General features: G+C 58.4%; 1 protein-coding gene across 1 annotated transcript in view; it reads right to left on the reverse strand.

Annotated features, from left to right (window-relative positions):
- Positions 1-315: 315 nt before the first annotated feature.
- RPGRIP1L (RPGRIP1 like) overlaps positions 316-16,543 on the reverse strand; it is a 33,328-nt gene continuing 17,100 nt past the window's right edge. The window contains exons 15-28 of the mRNA XM_078883301.1: positions 15,543-15,883; positions 14,500-14,767; positions 13,647-13,798; positions 12,570-12,897; positions 11,794-11,906; positions 10,909-11,004; positions 9,574-9,631; positions 6,256-6,338; positions 4,233-4,419; positions 3,634-3,718; positions 2,877-2,937; positions 2,764-2,845; positions 1,392-1,532; positions 316-335 (exon numbers count right to left, since the gene is read on the reverse strand). Coding sequence (XP_078739427.1) covers positions 316-335; positions 1,392-1,532; positions 2,764-2,845; positions 2,877-2,937; positions 3,634-3,718; positions 4,233-4,419; positions 6,256-6,338; positions 9,574-9,631; positions 10,909-11,004; positions 11,794-11,906; positions 12,570-12,897; positions 13,647-13,798; positions 14,500-14,767; positions 15,543-15,883 — 2,015 coding nt within the window. The remainder of the gene's footprint in view (positions 336-1,391; positions 1,533-2,763; positions 2,846-2,876; positions 2,938-3,633; positions 3,719-4,232; positions 4,420-6,255; positions 6,339-9,573; positions 9,632-10,908; positions 11,005-11,793; positions 11,907-12,569; positions 12,898-13,646; positions 13,799-14,499; positions 14,768-15,542; positions 15,884-16,543) is intronic.

Genomic DNA, 16,543 nt, shown 5'->3' on the forward strand with positions numbered 1-16,543 from the left:
GAGTCTATGGGTCTCTGCTGTGTGATGAGTCTGTGGGTCTCTGCTGTGTGATGAGTCTATGGGTCTCTGCTGTGTGATGAGTCTGTGGGTCTCTGCTGTTTGATGAGTCTATGGGTCTCTGCTGTGTGATGAGTCTGTGGGTCTCTGCTGTGTGATGAGTCTATGGGTCTCTGCTGTGTGATGAGTCTGTGGGTCTCTGCTGTGTGATGAGTCTATGGCTCTCTGCTGTGTGATGAGTCTGTGGGTCTCTGCTGCGTGATGAGTCTGTGGGTCTCTACTACTACTACAACAACACACCACCAGACCAGGCACTACTCATTTGAGGCTGGGTCGACCTAGGGGAGGATTGGACGATTGCGATCACTGCCAGGGTTTGATGGTGGCCGTGAGCGCCGTGGTGCTCCACCACCACCACCTCTACCACCACCACCTCTACCACCACCACCACCTCTACCACCACCACTACCACCACCACCTCTACCACCACCACCACCTCTACCACCACCACCTCTACCACCACCTCTACCACCACCACCACCACCTCTACCACCACCACCTCTACCACCACCACCTCTACCACCACCACCTCTACCACCACCACCTCTACCACCACCACTACCACCACTACCACCACCACCCCACCAACACCACCACCCCACTGCCACTACCACCACCACCTCCACCCCACCACTACACCGCCACCACCACCTCTACCACCACCACCTCTACCACCACCTCCTCTACCACCACCACCTCTACCACCACCACTACCACCACTACCACCACCACCTCCACCACCACCCCACTGCCACTACCACCACCACCCCACTGCCACTACCACCACCACCTCCACCCCACTGCCACAAACCACTACCACCACCCCACCACTACACCGCCACCACCACCTCTACCACCACCACCTCTACCACCACCTCTACCACCCCCACCTCTACCACCACCACCACCTCTACCACCACCACCTCTACCACCACCACCTCTACCACCACCACCTCTACCACCACCACCACCTCTACCACCACCACCTCTACCACCACCACACCACCACCTCCACCCCACCACCACCTCTACCACTACCACCTCACCAACCACTACCACCTCGACCACCACCACCTCTACCACCACCCTACCACCACCACACCACCACCTCCACCATCACCCTACCACCACCACACCACCACCTCCACCATCACCCTACCACCACCACACCACCACCTCCACCACCACCACCGCTACTGCTCCAGCAGCTCCTCCACCGCGCGTCCGCTTCTTGCTGCCACCACCTTCCCCCGCCCCTCCTCCTCCTCCCCCCCCCTCCTCCCCCCCCCTCCTCCCCCCCCCTCCTCCTCCTCCTCCCCCTCCCCCCCCCTCGCCCAGCCCGGCAGCGGTCCCTGCGGCCTCCTGCTGCTGCTGCTGCTGCAGCATCTCGCGGTGTACGTCCTGGAGGGCGGCGAGCAGCTCCACCGTGAGACACATGGAGCCCACGGGCTGGGCCGCCTCGCCCGGCTCCACGACTACACACACACAGACACACACACAGTGACACACACACAGTGACACACAGTGACACACACAGACACACACACACAGACACACAGACACACAGACAAGTGCTGTGATGAGTAGCAGTGTCTATAGACACGGTGAGACACATGGAGCCCACAGGCTGGGCCGCCTCGCCCGGCTCCACGTCTACACACACACAGACACACACACACACAATCACACAGAGACACAGACACACACACACACAGACACACAATCACACTGACACACACTGACACACACACACACTGACACACACACACTGACACACAGACATACACACAGTGACACACACTGACACACACAGTGACACACTGACACACACTGACACACACACACACTCACACGCACACACACTGACACACAGTGACATACACACACACACACTGACACACAGTGACACACACACACACTGACACACAGTGACACACACACACACTGACACACACACACACAGACACACACACACACAATCACACAGAGACACAGACACACACACACACAGACACACAATCACACTGACACACACTGACACACACACACTGACACACACACACTGACACACAGACATACACACAGTGACACACACTGACACACACAGTGACACACTGACACACACTGACACACACACACACTCACACGCACACACACTGACACACAGTGACATACACACACACACACTGACACACAGTGACACACACACACACTGACACACAGTGACACACACACACACTGACACACACAGACACACACACACACAATCACACAGAGACACAGACACACACACACACAGACACACAATCACACTGACACACACTGACACACACACACTGACACACACACACTGACACACAGACATACACACAGTGACACACACTGACACACACAGTGACACACTGACACACACTGACACACACACACACTCACACGCACACACACTGACACACAGTGACATACACACACACACACTGACACACAGTGACACACACACACACTGACACACACACACTGACACACACACACACACTGACACACACACACACAGACACACACACACTGACACACACACACACTGACACACACACTGACACACACACACTGACACACAGACATACACACAGTGACACACACTGACACACACACACACTGACACACACACTGACACACACACACACACCGTCACACTGACACTGGACGTACTGGCGACGTCCTGCTCCACGAGGTCGCGCTGCGTCCGCAGGATGCGCCGCACGTCCACCGTCGCCACCCCCACGTCCTCACAGTCCCCCCCCTCCCCCCCCCTCCCCCTCCCCCCCGTCACCGCCACCGCCAGCAGCGCCGTCGCCCGGCTCGCTCACCAGCGTGAAGGCGATCCTGGCACGGCAAGACACCACCTCGTCATCGTCACCAGCGTCACCGTCATCATCGTCATCGTCGTCGTCATCGTTATCGTCATCATCATCGTCGTCATCGTCATCATCATCGTCGTCGTCATCGTCGTCATCATCGTCATCATCATCGTCATCATCGTCATCGTCGTCATCATCGTCATCGTCGTCATCGTCACCATCATCATCGTCGTTTTCGTCATCATCGTCGTCACCATCATCATCGTCGTCACCATCATCATCGTCGTCATCGTCGTCGTCGTCATTGTCGTCATCATCATTATCGTCGTCATCGTCGTCATCGTCATCAGCGTCGTCATCATCATCGTCGTCATCATCAGCGTCATCACCAGCATCGTCACCAGCGTCATCGTCGTCATCATCGTCACCATCATCGTCATCATCGTCATCATCGTCGTCATCGTCGATCCTGGCGGCGGCGGTGGTTGTGGCAGTGGTGTCGGTGGTTGTGGTGGTAGTTGTGGTGGTGGTTGTGATTGTGATGGTGGTTGTGGTTGTGATGGTGGTGGTGGTAATGGTGGTGGTTGTGATGGTTGTGGTTGTTGTGGTTGTGATGATGGTGGTTGTGATGGTGGTTGTGATGATGGTTATGGTGGTGGTGGTTGTGATGATGGTTGTGGTGGTTGTTGTGATGATGGTTGTGGTGGTGGTTGTGGCTCACTTCCCACCGCTGGGGTCTCCCTGCAGCAGCATGCTCGCCAGGTAATCTCTCCTCAGGCTGTTGTGCTCCCGGTCCACACGCACCTCTACAGCACAACACGCCGCAACATGCCACAACACGCCGCAACACGCCATCCACAACACCCACAACACGCCGCAACACGCCGCAACACACCACAACACGCCATCCACAACACCCACAACACGCCGCAACACGCCACAACACACCACAACACGCTATCCACAACACCCACAACACACCACAACACACCACACCACAACACACACAACACAGCGCAGCACACACACACACGTGTGTGTTGTGTTGAGCGAGCGGGCGAATGAGCGAGGGAGCGAGTGAGCGGGTGAGTGAGTGAGTGGGCAAGCGGGTGAGTGGGCGAGCGGGCGGGCGAGCGAGCGGGTGAGTGAGTGAGTGGGCAAGCGGGTGAGTGGGCGAGCGAGTGGGTGAGTGAGCGAGTCGGTGAGTGAGCGAGTGAGTGAGCGGATGAGCGAGCGAGCGGGTGAGCGAGCGAGCGGGTGAGCGAGCGAGCGGGTGAGCGAGCGAGTGGATGAGTGAGCGAGCGGGTGAGCGAGCGTCACCCTTGCTGAAGTTGAAGTGGATGTCTGTGCCGGGCGGGGGCTTGGGCAGGCTGTAGGGGGTCTCGGTCTCCTCGGCGGGCAGCCCCAGGAAGCGGTACTCCACAAAGAGGCGGCGCACGGCGGGGTCCAGCGCCACGCGCGACGCCGGGTCCAGCCGCACCGAGAGCACCTCCACTCGCACACGCTCCTACACACACACGCGTGTACACACACACACACACACGTACACACACACACGTGTACACACACACGTGTACACACACACACACACATGTACACACACACACGCTCCTACACACACACACGTGTACACACACACACACACGTACACACACACACGTGTACACACACACGTGTACACACACACACACACATGTACACACACACACGCTCCTACACACACACGCGTGTACACACACACACACACACGTACACACACACACGTGTACACACACACGTGTACACACACACACACACGTACACACGCACACGTACACACACACGTACACACACACACGTACACACACACACACGTACACACACACACGCTCCTACACACACACACGTGTACACGTACACACGTACATGTACACACACACACACGTACATGTACACACACACACACGTACATGTACACACACACACGCTCCTACACACACACACGTGTACACGTAAACATACACACGTACACACACACACGCTCCTACACACACATACACACGTACACACGCACACGCTCCTACACACACACGTACACACACACGTACACACACACGTACACACACACACGTACACACACACACGTACACACACACACACGTACACACACACACACGTACACACGCACACGCTCCTACACACACACGCACACGTACACACACACGTACACACACACACGTACACACACACACGTACACACACACACACGTACACACACACACACGTACACACGCACACGCTCCTACACACACACGCACACGTACACACACACGTACACACACACGTACACACACACACACACACGTACACACACACACGCACACGTACACACACACGTACACACACACGTACACACACACGTACACACGTACACACACACGTACACACACACGTACACACACACACACACACGTACACACACACACGCACACGTACACACACACGTACACACACACGTACACACACACGTACACACACACGTACACACACACACGTACACACACACACGTACACACACACGTACACACACACGTACACACACACACGCACACGTACACACACACGTACACACACACGTACACACACACGTACACACACACGTACACACACACACGTACACACACACACGTACACACACACGTACACACACACGTACACACACACACGCACACGTACGCACACGTACGCACACATGTACACACACACACGTACACACACACACACGTACACACACACGTACACACACACGTACACACACACGTACACACACACACATGTACACACACGTACACACACACGTACACACACACACGCACACGTACACACACATGTACATACACACACACGTACACATGCACACGCTCCTACACACACACGCACACGTACACACACACGTACACACACACGTACACACACACACGTACACACACACGTACACACACACACGTACACACACACGTACACATGCACACGCTCCTACACACACACGCACACACACGCACACGTACACACACATGTACACACACGTACACACACACACGCACACGTACACACACATGTACACACACACACATGTACACACACGTACACACACACGTACACACACACGTACACACACACACGCACACGTACACACACATGTACATACACACACACGTACACGCTCCTACACACACACACATACACACACACACACACGTACACACATACACACACGTACACACATACACACACACACGTACACACCTACACGCGTACACACACACGTACACACACGTACACACACACAGAGTCTGGGGATCACCTTGCACGGCGGGGTGTGTGGTGTGGACGTGACGACCTCGTCACTGTCCGTCAGCAGTGACTCCTCCTCCTCCTCCTCATCGTCTGCGGACACACGGAGGGCGAGAGTGAGACACGGGGACACTGGGACACTGAGACACTGAGACACTGAGACACGGGGACACTCGGACACTGAGACACTGAGACACTGAGACACGGGGACACTCGGACACTGGGACACTGAGACACGGAGACACTGGGACACTGAGACACTGAGACACGGGGACACGGGGACACTGGGACACTGAGACACTGAGACACTGGGACACTGGGACACTGAGACACTGGGACACTGAGACACTGAGACACTGAGACACTGGGACAGTGAGACACTGAGACACTGAGACACTGAGACACTGGGACACTGAGACACTGGGACACTGAGACACTGAGACACTGGGACAGTGAGACACTGAGACACTGAGACACTGAGACACTGAGACACTGGGACAGTGAGACACTGAGACACTGGGACACTGAGACACTGGGACACTGGGACACTGAGACACTGGGACAGTGAAACACTGAGACACTGAGACACTGAGACACTGGGACACTGGGACACTGAGACACTGAGACACTGAGACACTGAGACACTGGGACACTGAGACACTGGGACACTGAGACACTGAGACACTGGGACACTGGGACACTGAGACACTGAGACACTGGGACAGTGAGACACTGAGACACTGGGACACTGAGACACTGGGACACTGAGACACTGAGACACTGGGACACTGGGACACTGAGACACTGAGACACTGGGACAGTGAGACACTGAGACACTGGGACACTGAGACACTGAGACACTGAGACACTGGGACAGTGAGACACTGAGACACTGAGACACTGAGACACTGGGACACTGAGACACTGAGACACTGAGACACTGGGACAGTGAGACACTGAGACACTGAGACACTGGGACACTGAGACACTGAGACACTGAGACACTGGGACAGTGAGACACTGAGACACTGAGACACTGGGACACTGGGACACTGAGACACTGGGACACTGAGACACTGAGACACTGAGACACTGGGACACTGAGACACTGGGACACTGAGACACTGAGACACTGGGATACTGAGACACTGAGACACTGGGACACTGAGACACTGGGACACTGAGACACTGAGACACTGAGACACTGAGACACTGAGACACTGGGACACTGAGACACTGAGACACTGAGACACTGAGACACTGAGACACTGGGACACTGGGACACTGAGACACTGAGACACTGGGACACTGAGACACTGGGACACTGGGACACTGGGACACTGAGACACTGGGACACTGAGACACTGGGACACTGAGACACTGAGACACTGAGTCACTGAGACACTGGGACACTGAGACACTGAGACACTGGGACACTGAGACACTGAGACACTGAGACACTGGGACACTGGGACACTGGGACACTGAGACACTGGGACACTGGGACACTGGGACACTGGGACACTGAGACACTGAGACACTGGGACACTGGGACACTGGGACACTGGGACACTGGGACACTGAGACACTGGGACACTGGGACACTGGGACACTGAGACACTGAGACACTGGGACACTGGGACACTGGGACACTGGGACACTGAGACACTGGGACAGTGAGACACTGGGATACTGGGACACTGGGACACTGAGACACTGAGACACTGAGACACTGGGACAGTGAGACACTGAGACACTGGGACACTGAGACACTGAGACACTGAGAGACTGGGACACTGAGACACTGAGACACTGAGACACTGAGACACTGAGACACTGGGACACTGGGACACTGGGACACTGGGACACTGGGACACTGAGACACTGGGACACTGAGACACTGAGACACTGAGACACTGAAACACTGAGACACTGAGACACTGGGACACTGAGACACTGGGACACTGAGACACTGAGACACTGAGACACTGGGACACTGAGACACTGAGACACTGGGACACTGGGACACTGGGACACTGAGACACTGAGACACTGAGACACTGGGACACTGGGACACTGGGACACTGAGACACTGAGACACTGGGACACTGGGACACTGAGACACTGGGACACTGGGACACTGAGACACTGGGACACTGAGACACTGGGACACTGAGACACTGAGACACTGGGACACTGGGACACTGGGACACTGGGACACTGAGACACTGGGACACTGAGACACTGAGACACTGAGACACTGAGACACTGGGACACTGGGACACTGGGACACTGAGACACTGAGACACTGGGACACTGAGACACTGGGACACTGAGACACTGAGACACTGAGACACTGAGACACTGAGAGACTGGGACACTGAGACACTGGGACACTGAGACACTGAGACACTGGGACACTGGGACACTGGGACACTGGGACACTGAGACACTGAGACACTGAAACACTGGGACACTGGGACACTGAGACACTGAGACACTGAGACACTGAGACACTGAGACACTGAGACACTGGGACACTGAGACACTGAGACACTGGGACACTGGGACACTGAGACACTGAGACACTGAGACACTGGGACACTGGGACACTGAGACACTGAGACACTGGGACACTGGGACACTGGGACACTGAGACACTGAGACACTGAGACACTGAAACACTGAGACACTGGGACACTGAGACACTGAGACACTGAGACACTGGGACACTGGGACACTGGGACACTGGGACACTGGGACACTGAGACACTGAGACACTGAGACACTGGGACACTGGGACACTGAGACACTGAGACACTGGGACACTGGGACACTGGGACACTGAGACACTGAGACACTGAGACACTGGGACACTGAGACACTGAGACACTGAGACACTGGGACACTGGGACACTGAGACACTGAGACACTGGGACACTGGGACACTGAGACACTGAGACACTGAGACACTGAGACACTGAGACACTGAGACACTGAGACACTGAGACACTGGGACACTGGGACACTGAGACACTGAGACAGAGACACTGGGACACTGAGACACTGAGACACTGGGACACTGAGACACTGAGACAGACACACGGGGACACTGGGACACTGAGACACTGGGACACTGAGACACTGAGACAGAGACACTGAGACACTGATACACTGAGACACTGGGACACTGAGACACTGAGACACTGAGACACTGAGACACTGAGACAGAGACACGGGGACACTGGGACACTGAGACACTGAGACAGGGAGACACTGAGACACTGAGACAGAGACACGAGGACACAGGGACAGGGAGACACCCCACCTGAGCCAGGCGAGACGACCTCTCCGCTAGAGAGCTGTAACTGGCGGTCATCATCATCACCCCCCTCCACCTCCTCCTCCTCCACCTCCTCCACCTCCTCCACCTCCTCCACCTCCTCCTCCACCTCTTCCTCGATCTCAGAATCGCCTTCTGCCTCTGCTGTGACCTCAGCAGGCTGGAGATGTACACACAGAGACACACACACGCAGAGATACACACACACAGAGACGCACACACACACAGAGACGCACACACACACAGAGACGCACACACACAGAGACACACACACACAGAGATACACACACAGAGACACACAGACACACAGACACACAGAGACGCACACACACACAGAGACACACTCACACACACAGAGATACACACACACAGAGATACACACACAGACACACAGACACACACAGAGACGCACAGACACACACACACACACAGAGACACACACAGAGATATACACACACACACACACACAGAGATACACACACACAGACACACACACACACAGAGACACACACAGAGATATACACACACACACACAGAGACACACACACACAGAGACACACACACACAGATACACACACACAGAGACACACACACACAGAGATACACACACACAGATGCACACACGCATACACGCAGAGATACACACACAGAGATACACACACACACAGACACACACACACAGACACACACAGACACACACACACAGAGACACACGCACACAGAGATACACACACAGAGAGCCACTGACTAACTGAGTGACTGACTGACTGACTGAGTGACTGACTGACTGAGTGACTGACTGAGTGACTGGCTGAGTGACTGACTGACTGAGTCACTGACTGACTGACTGAGTGACTGACTGACTGAGTGACTGAATGACTGACTGACTAACTGAGTCACTGAGTGACTGACTGACTGAGTGACTGACTGAGTGACTGACTGACTGAGTGACTGACTAACTGAGTGACTGACTGAGTGACTGACTGACTGACTGAGTGACTAACTGAGTGACTGACTAACTGAGTGACTGACTGACTGAGTCACTGACTGACTGACTAACTGACTAACTGAGTGACTGACTGACTAACTGACTAACCGAGTGACTGACTGACTGAGTGACTGACTGACTGACTAACTGACTAACTGAGTGACTGACTGACTGAGTCACTGAGTGACTGGCTGACTGACTAACTGACTAACTGAGTGACTGACTGAGTGACTGACTGACTAACTGACTGACTGACTGACTAACTGACTAACTGACTGACTGACTGAGTCACTGACTGAGTCACTGACTGACTGACTGGGCGTGGGACTCACCTCCCCCGAGCTGTCGGCGAAGGTGACCGACTTGCGGACGGGTGCGGTGGCCCCCGGCACCGGTGACTCCTTCCCCCGGTCAGCTCGCTTGCCGCCCTGTAGACACACAGACAAAGGTCACCCGTGTAGCCTCCAGCAGGCTGTAGGGGCAAGTGCTGTGAGTAGCAGCAGCAGTGCCCTATAGACACACAGACAAAGGTGCCCCGTGTAGCCTCTAGCAGGGCTGTAGGGGCAAGTGCTGCTAGTAGCAGCAGCAGTGCCTATAGACACACAGACAAAGGTGCCCCGTGTAGCCTTTAACAGGACTGTCGGGGCAAGTGCTGAGACAAAGTAGCCCCAGGTAGCCTCTAGCAGGGCTGTAGGGGCAAGTGCTGTGAGTAGCAGCAGCAGTGCCCTATAGACACACAGACAAAGGTGCCCCGTGTAGCCTCTAGCAGGGCTGTAGGGGCAAGTGCTGCTAGTAGCAGAAGCAGTGTCTATAGACACACAGACAAAGGTCTCCCGTGTAGCCTCTAGCAGGGCTGTAGGGGCAAGTGCTGTTGGTAGGGAAGAGAGAGAGGGGAGGGAGGGAGCCGCTACCCTGGGTTTCGGCACAGGGAGAGGCGTCGGAGCGTCTCCACCGCCACCACCAGCACCACCACCACCACCAGTACCACCACCGCCGCCACCACCGCCACCACCGCCAGCACCGCCAGCACCGCCACCACCAGCAGCGTCTTCGCGGGCCAAGGCGAGCTCAGGCTTCGGGGCAGCACCAGGCCGAGGCCCCTCCTCTTTCTCCGGAACGGCGGCGCTCGGCGTCCCAGATCGTGGACCGGCAGTGGTGCCGGCGGTGGTGCCGGTGGTGCCGGTGGTGCCGGTGGTGGTGCCGGTGGTGGCTGGGGCCGGTTCGTCGGCGCCGGCGGCGCCGTGGGGGGGCCGGTACGGCAAGCGCCAGCGGAGCTCCACCTCCACCGTGCCGTTCAGCTGCCCCTCGGGGGTGTACAGCTCGAAGGAGCCTGGGGGGGGAGGAGGGGAAGGGGGGAGGAGGGGGGGAGATGATGAGTGGAACAGGTTGGGGTTAGTGATGCATTGCCAATTGTATCACAACGAGCACCACCACCACCATCATCACCTCCACCACTACCACCACCTCCACTACCCCCACCACCTCCACCTCCTCCACCACTACTACCACCACTACCACCACCATCATCACCTCCACCACTACCACCACCTCCACTACCCCCACCACCTCCACCTCCCCCACCACCACCACTACTACCACCACTACCTCCACCACTACTACCACCATCATCACCACCACCACCACTTCCACCCCCTCCACCACCACCACTACCACTATCATCACCACCACTACCACCTCCACCACCTCCACCCCCTCCACCACCACTACCCCCACCACGACCACCACCACCACTACTACCACCACCACCACCACCTCCACCCATTCCACCCCCACCACCACCACCACCACCTCCTCCACCACCACCACCACCCGTCCCAGCACTCACCACGAATGTCCCTCCCGTGCGCTAGCGGCAGCAGCGGCACCATCGCCTTCCCCAGCAGCGCCGCGTCTCCCTCCTCCTCCTCCTCCTCGCCACCACCACCACCACCACCACCGCCACCACCACCACCGCCACCACCACCACCGTCACCACCACAGTCGTCCAAGACGTACAGCGCCAGCGCTTCACGCCGCAGGTACCGGTGCAGCCGCGTGCACGGCACGCCCAGCGGGTAAAGCGCCGAGTCTCCCGCGGGGAAGCGCGGGCTGCGTTGCCCCGCCGGCGCCGTGGCCGTGGTGCGGTCGGGGAAGCCGTAGAAGCTGTAGGCCACGTACGGCGCCGGCGAGACGCGCCGGTGCTTGCCGGGCCGGGTCGGCCGGGCGCCGAGGCCGTCACAGCCGAGAACGGTGATGTGCAGCTCGCCCGGCGTGGTGGCGGTGGTGGTGGTGGCGGTGGTGGTGGTGGTTGTGGGGCAGATCTGGTGTGGCGGTGGGGAGTGAGGGATATTGTCACACACGGACAGCAGCCGACTACCCCACCCGCCACGCACCCACCCGCCAGCCAACCCACTCACCCCACCCACCCCACCCTCCCCACCCTCCCCACCAACCCACCAACCAACCCACCAACCAACCCACCAACCCACCAACCAACCCACCAACCCCACCCAACCCAGCCACCACCCCACCCACCACCCCACTACCTATCCACAAACCCACCCACCCACCACCCCACCCACCAGCCCACCCACCACCCCTCCCACCACCCACCCCAATTACCACCCACCCCTCCCTCCCCACCCTCCCCACACACCACCCACCCACCACCCACACCCTCCCCACCCACCACCCACCCACCCGCCTTACCTGCCATGAGGGCCTCAAGCCCTGCGCCAGGTAGCCCAGCGCTTGTGCCCGCTACTCGTACAGCTGCAGGCAGCGCTGCACCCACCCACCCACCCACCCCACCCACCACCCACCCTCCCACCCCACCCACCACCCACCAACCCACCCCACCCCACCCTCCCACCCCACCCACCACCCCACCCACCACTCATCCTCCCCACCCACCACCCACCCCACCCACCCACCACCCCACCCACCACCCACCCCACCCACCCACCACCCCACCCACCACCCACCCCACCCACCCACCACCCCACCCACCACCCACCACACCACCCACCACCACACCCACCACCCCACCCTCCCCACACCACCCACTCACCGGCCTTGCCTGCCACGAGGGCTCCGTGTGAGTAGCCAGGTAGCCCAGCGCTTGCGCCCGCTCCCCGTACAGCTGCAGGCAGCGCCCCACCGGCACGCGGAGACGCACCCAGAACTCCAGCGAGCCCAGCGGCAGCGCCGCACCGTCCACGCCTGCGCCAAGCGGTGCAGCGGGGTGAGCGGGGCAGGCCTCGTGTGAGTCTCTGTGTGAGTCTCTGCTGTGTGAGCCTCTACTGTGTGAGTCTGTGGGTCTCTGTGTGAGTCTGTGGGTCTCTGTGTGAGTCTGTGGGTCTCTGTGTGAGTCTGTGGGGCTCTGTGTGAGTTTGTGGGTCTCTGTGTACGAGTCTGTGGCTCTCTGCTGTGTGATGAGTCTATGGCTCTCTGCTGTGTGATGAGTCTATGGCTCTCTGCTGTGTGATGAGTCTATGGCTCTCTGCTGTGTGATGAGTCTATGGGTCTTTGCTGTGTGATGAGTCTATGGGTCTCTGCTGTGTGATGAGTCTATGGCTCTCTGCTGTGTGATGAGTCTATGGGTCTCTGTGATGAGTCTATGGGTCTCTGCTGTGTGGTGAGTCTATGGCTCTCTGCTGTGTGATGAGTCTATGGGTCTTTGCTGTGTGATGAGTCTATGGGTCTTTGCTGTGTGATGAGTCTTTGGCTCTTTGCTGTGTGATGAGTCTATGGGTCTCTGCTGTGTGATGAGTCTATGGGTCTCTGTGATGAGTCTATGGCTCTCTCTGTGTGATGAGTCTATGGCTCTCTCTGTGTGATGAGTCTATGGCTCTCTGCTGTGTGATGAGTCTATGGGTCTCTGCTGTGTGATGAGTCTATGGCTCTCTCTGCGTGAGGCTCACTGAGCAGGGTGGCCGTCCCGTAGCAGCGTGCGGCTCCCGTGAGCGCGGCTCCCAGTGGCAGTGAGCACGCCGCCAGCGTGCGGTGACGCGCTCCCTCCACCACGTGCAGCCGCAGCACCGCACCACCACCACCACCACCGCCACCACCGCCACCGCCACCGCCACCACCACGCAGCTCCTCCAGCAGAGCGGGGTCATCGCCGGGGCACACGGAGAAGCGTGCCGTGTCGCGGTACGCCGGACGCAGACCCTGCGCCACCCTGGTGCTCTGCCGTGTGGGGGGGGGAGGGGGGGAGGAGGGGAGAGGGGTGATCACGGCGAAGGGGGAGGAGCCGGGGGTGGTGTGAGGGTGTGGGGGTGGGGGGGGTGGGGGTGGTGAGTGGGGTGGGGGGTGGTGAGGGGGTGTGGTGAAGGGGTGGGGGGGGTGGGGGTGGTGTGAGGGTGTAGGGGTGGGGGTGGTGTGGTGAGTGGGGTGGGGGTGGTGTGAGGGTGTAGGGGTGGGGGTGGTGAGGGGGTGGGGGGTGGGGGTGTGGAGGTGGTGTGGTGAGTGGGGTGGGGGTGGGGGGGGTGGGGGTGGTGTGGGGGTGTGAGGGTGGCAGTGAGTTGAGGGGGTGGTGTGAGGGTGGGGGTGTGAGGGTGAGTGGGGTGGTGTGAGGGTGTGTGGGGGTTGGCAGCGTAGTGAGTTGAGGGTGAGAGGGTGAGTGGGGTGAGTGGTGTGGGTGAGGGGGTGGTGAGTTGAGGTTGTGGGGGTGAGTGGGGTGAGTGGTGTGGGTGAGGGGGTGGTGAGTTGAGGGTGTGGTGGGCGTGGTGAGTTGAGGGTGTGAGGGTGAGTGGGGTGAGGGTGAGTGGGTGAGGGGGTGGTGAGTTGAGTGTGTGGTGGGCGTGGTGAGTTGAGGGTGAGAGGGTGAGTGGGGTGAGTGGTGTGGGTGTGGCGGTAGTGAGTTGAGGGGCTGGTGGTGGGCGTGGTGAGTGGTGTGGGTGAGGCGGTGGTGAGTTGAGGGGGTGAGGGTGAGTGGCTTGTGGGCGTGGTGAGTGAGTTTCACCCGCGTCTCAAAGTCGTAGAAGTCCAGCGTGCACAGGGTCCTCACGTCCTCCACCGCCACCGCCACCGCCACCGCCTCCTCACCGGTCCCACCGGTGCCGCCGCTGCCGGTGACACCGTGTCCCGGCGGCGTGAGGAGCCGGGCCAGGAGCGCCGGGTCAAGCGCCGCCCTCGCCACGTGGATCTCCAGCAAGTTGTCGCCTCGACGCAGCTCCAACCTCGTCGCATCGTCATCGTCATCGTCGTCGGCGTCGTCATCATCGGCGTCATCGTCACCGGCATCGGTGCCGCGCGGCGCCAGCGAGTAGCGCCGGGTGCCGTAGGCGATGTGCTTCAGTTGGGCTGCCGTGGCGGGGAGGGGGGGGGGAGAGGGGGGAGCGGTGACGGAGGGGCGAGTGCGTGTCACTCACCACACGGCCTGTGTGTGTGCATGTGCGTGTGAGGGTGTGTGTGTCTGCAAGTTGGTACAGTAGGGGGCACAGGTGGTGCATCAGCCAGTCATCTCGGTCATCTCGGTCAGTCGACCCGTGGCACCTGCTGGGTCTGCCCCGTGACCTCCTGCCAGCGGGCGTTCGACACTTCACGTGGCCTCAAGGTGCACATGGCCTGGCACAAGCGTCGTGGTGACGTCACCGCCACTTAGTGGCGAATGGCGGTTGTTGTCTGTGTGAGTGAGTGTGTGTGTGTGTGTCTGTGTGTGTGACTATGTGACTGTGTGTGTCTGTGTGTGTGTGACTGTGTGTCTGTGTGTGTGTGTGTGTGTCTGTGTGTCTGTGTGTGTGTCTGTGTGTGTGTGTGACTGTGTGTGTGTGTCTGTGTGTGTGTCTCTGTGTGTGTGAGTGTGTGTGTGTCTGTGTGTGTGTCTGTGTGTGTGTGTGTCTCTGTGTGTGTGTGTGACTGTGTGTGTGTGACTGTGTGTCTGTGTGTGTGTGTGTGTGTCTGTGTGTGTGTGTGTCTCTGTGTGTGACTGTGTGTGTATGTGTGTGTATGTGTGCCCCTCAC

The sequence above is a fragment of the Lampetra fluviatilis genome, chromosome 70, assembly GCF_964198595.1.
Source record: "Lampetra fluviatilis chromosome 70, kcLamFluv1.1, whole genome shotgun sequence".
Taxonomy (NCBI): Eukaryota; Metazoa; Chordata; class Hyperoartia; order Petromyzontiformes; family Petromyzontidae; genus Lampetra; species Lampetra fluviatilis.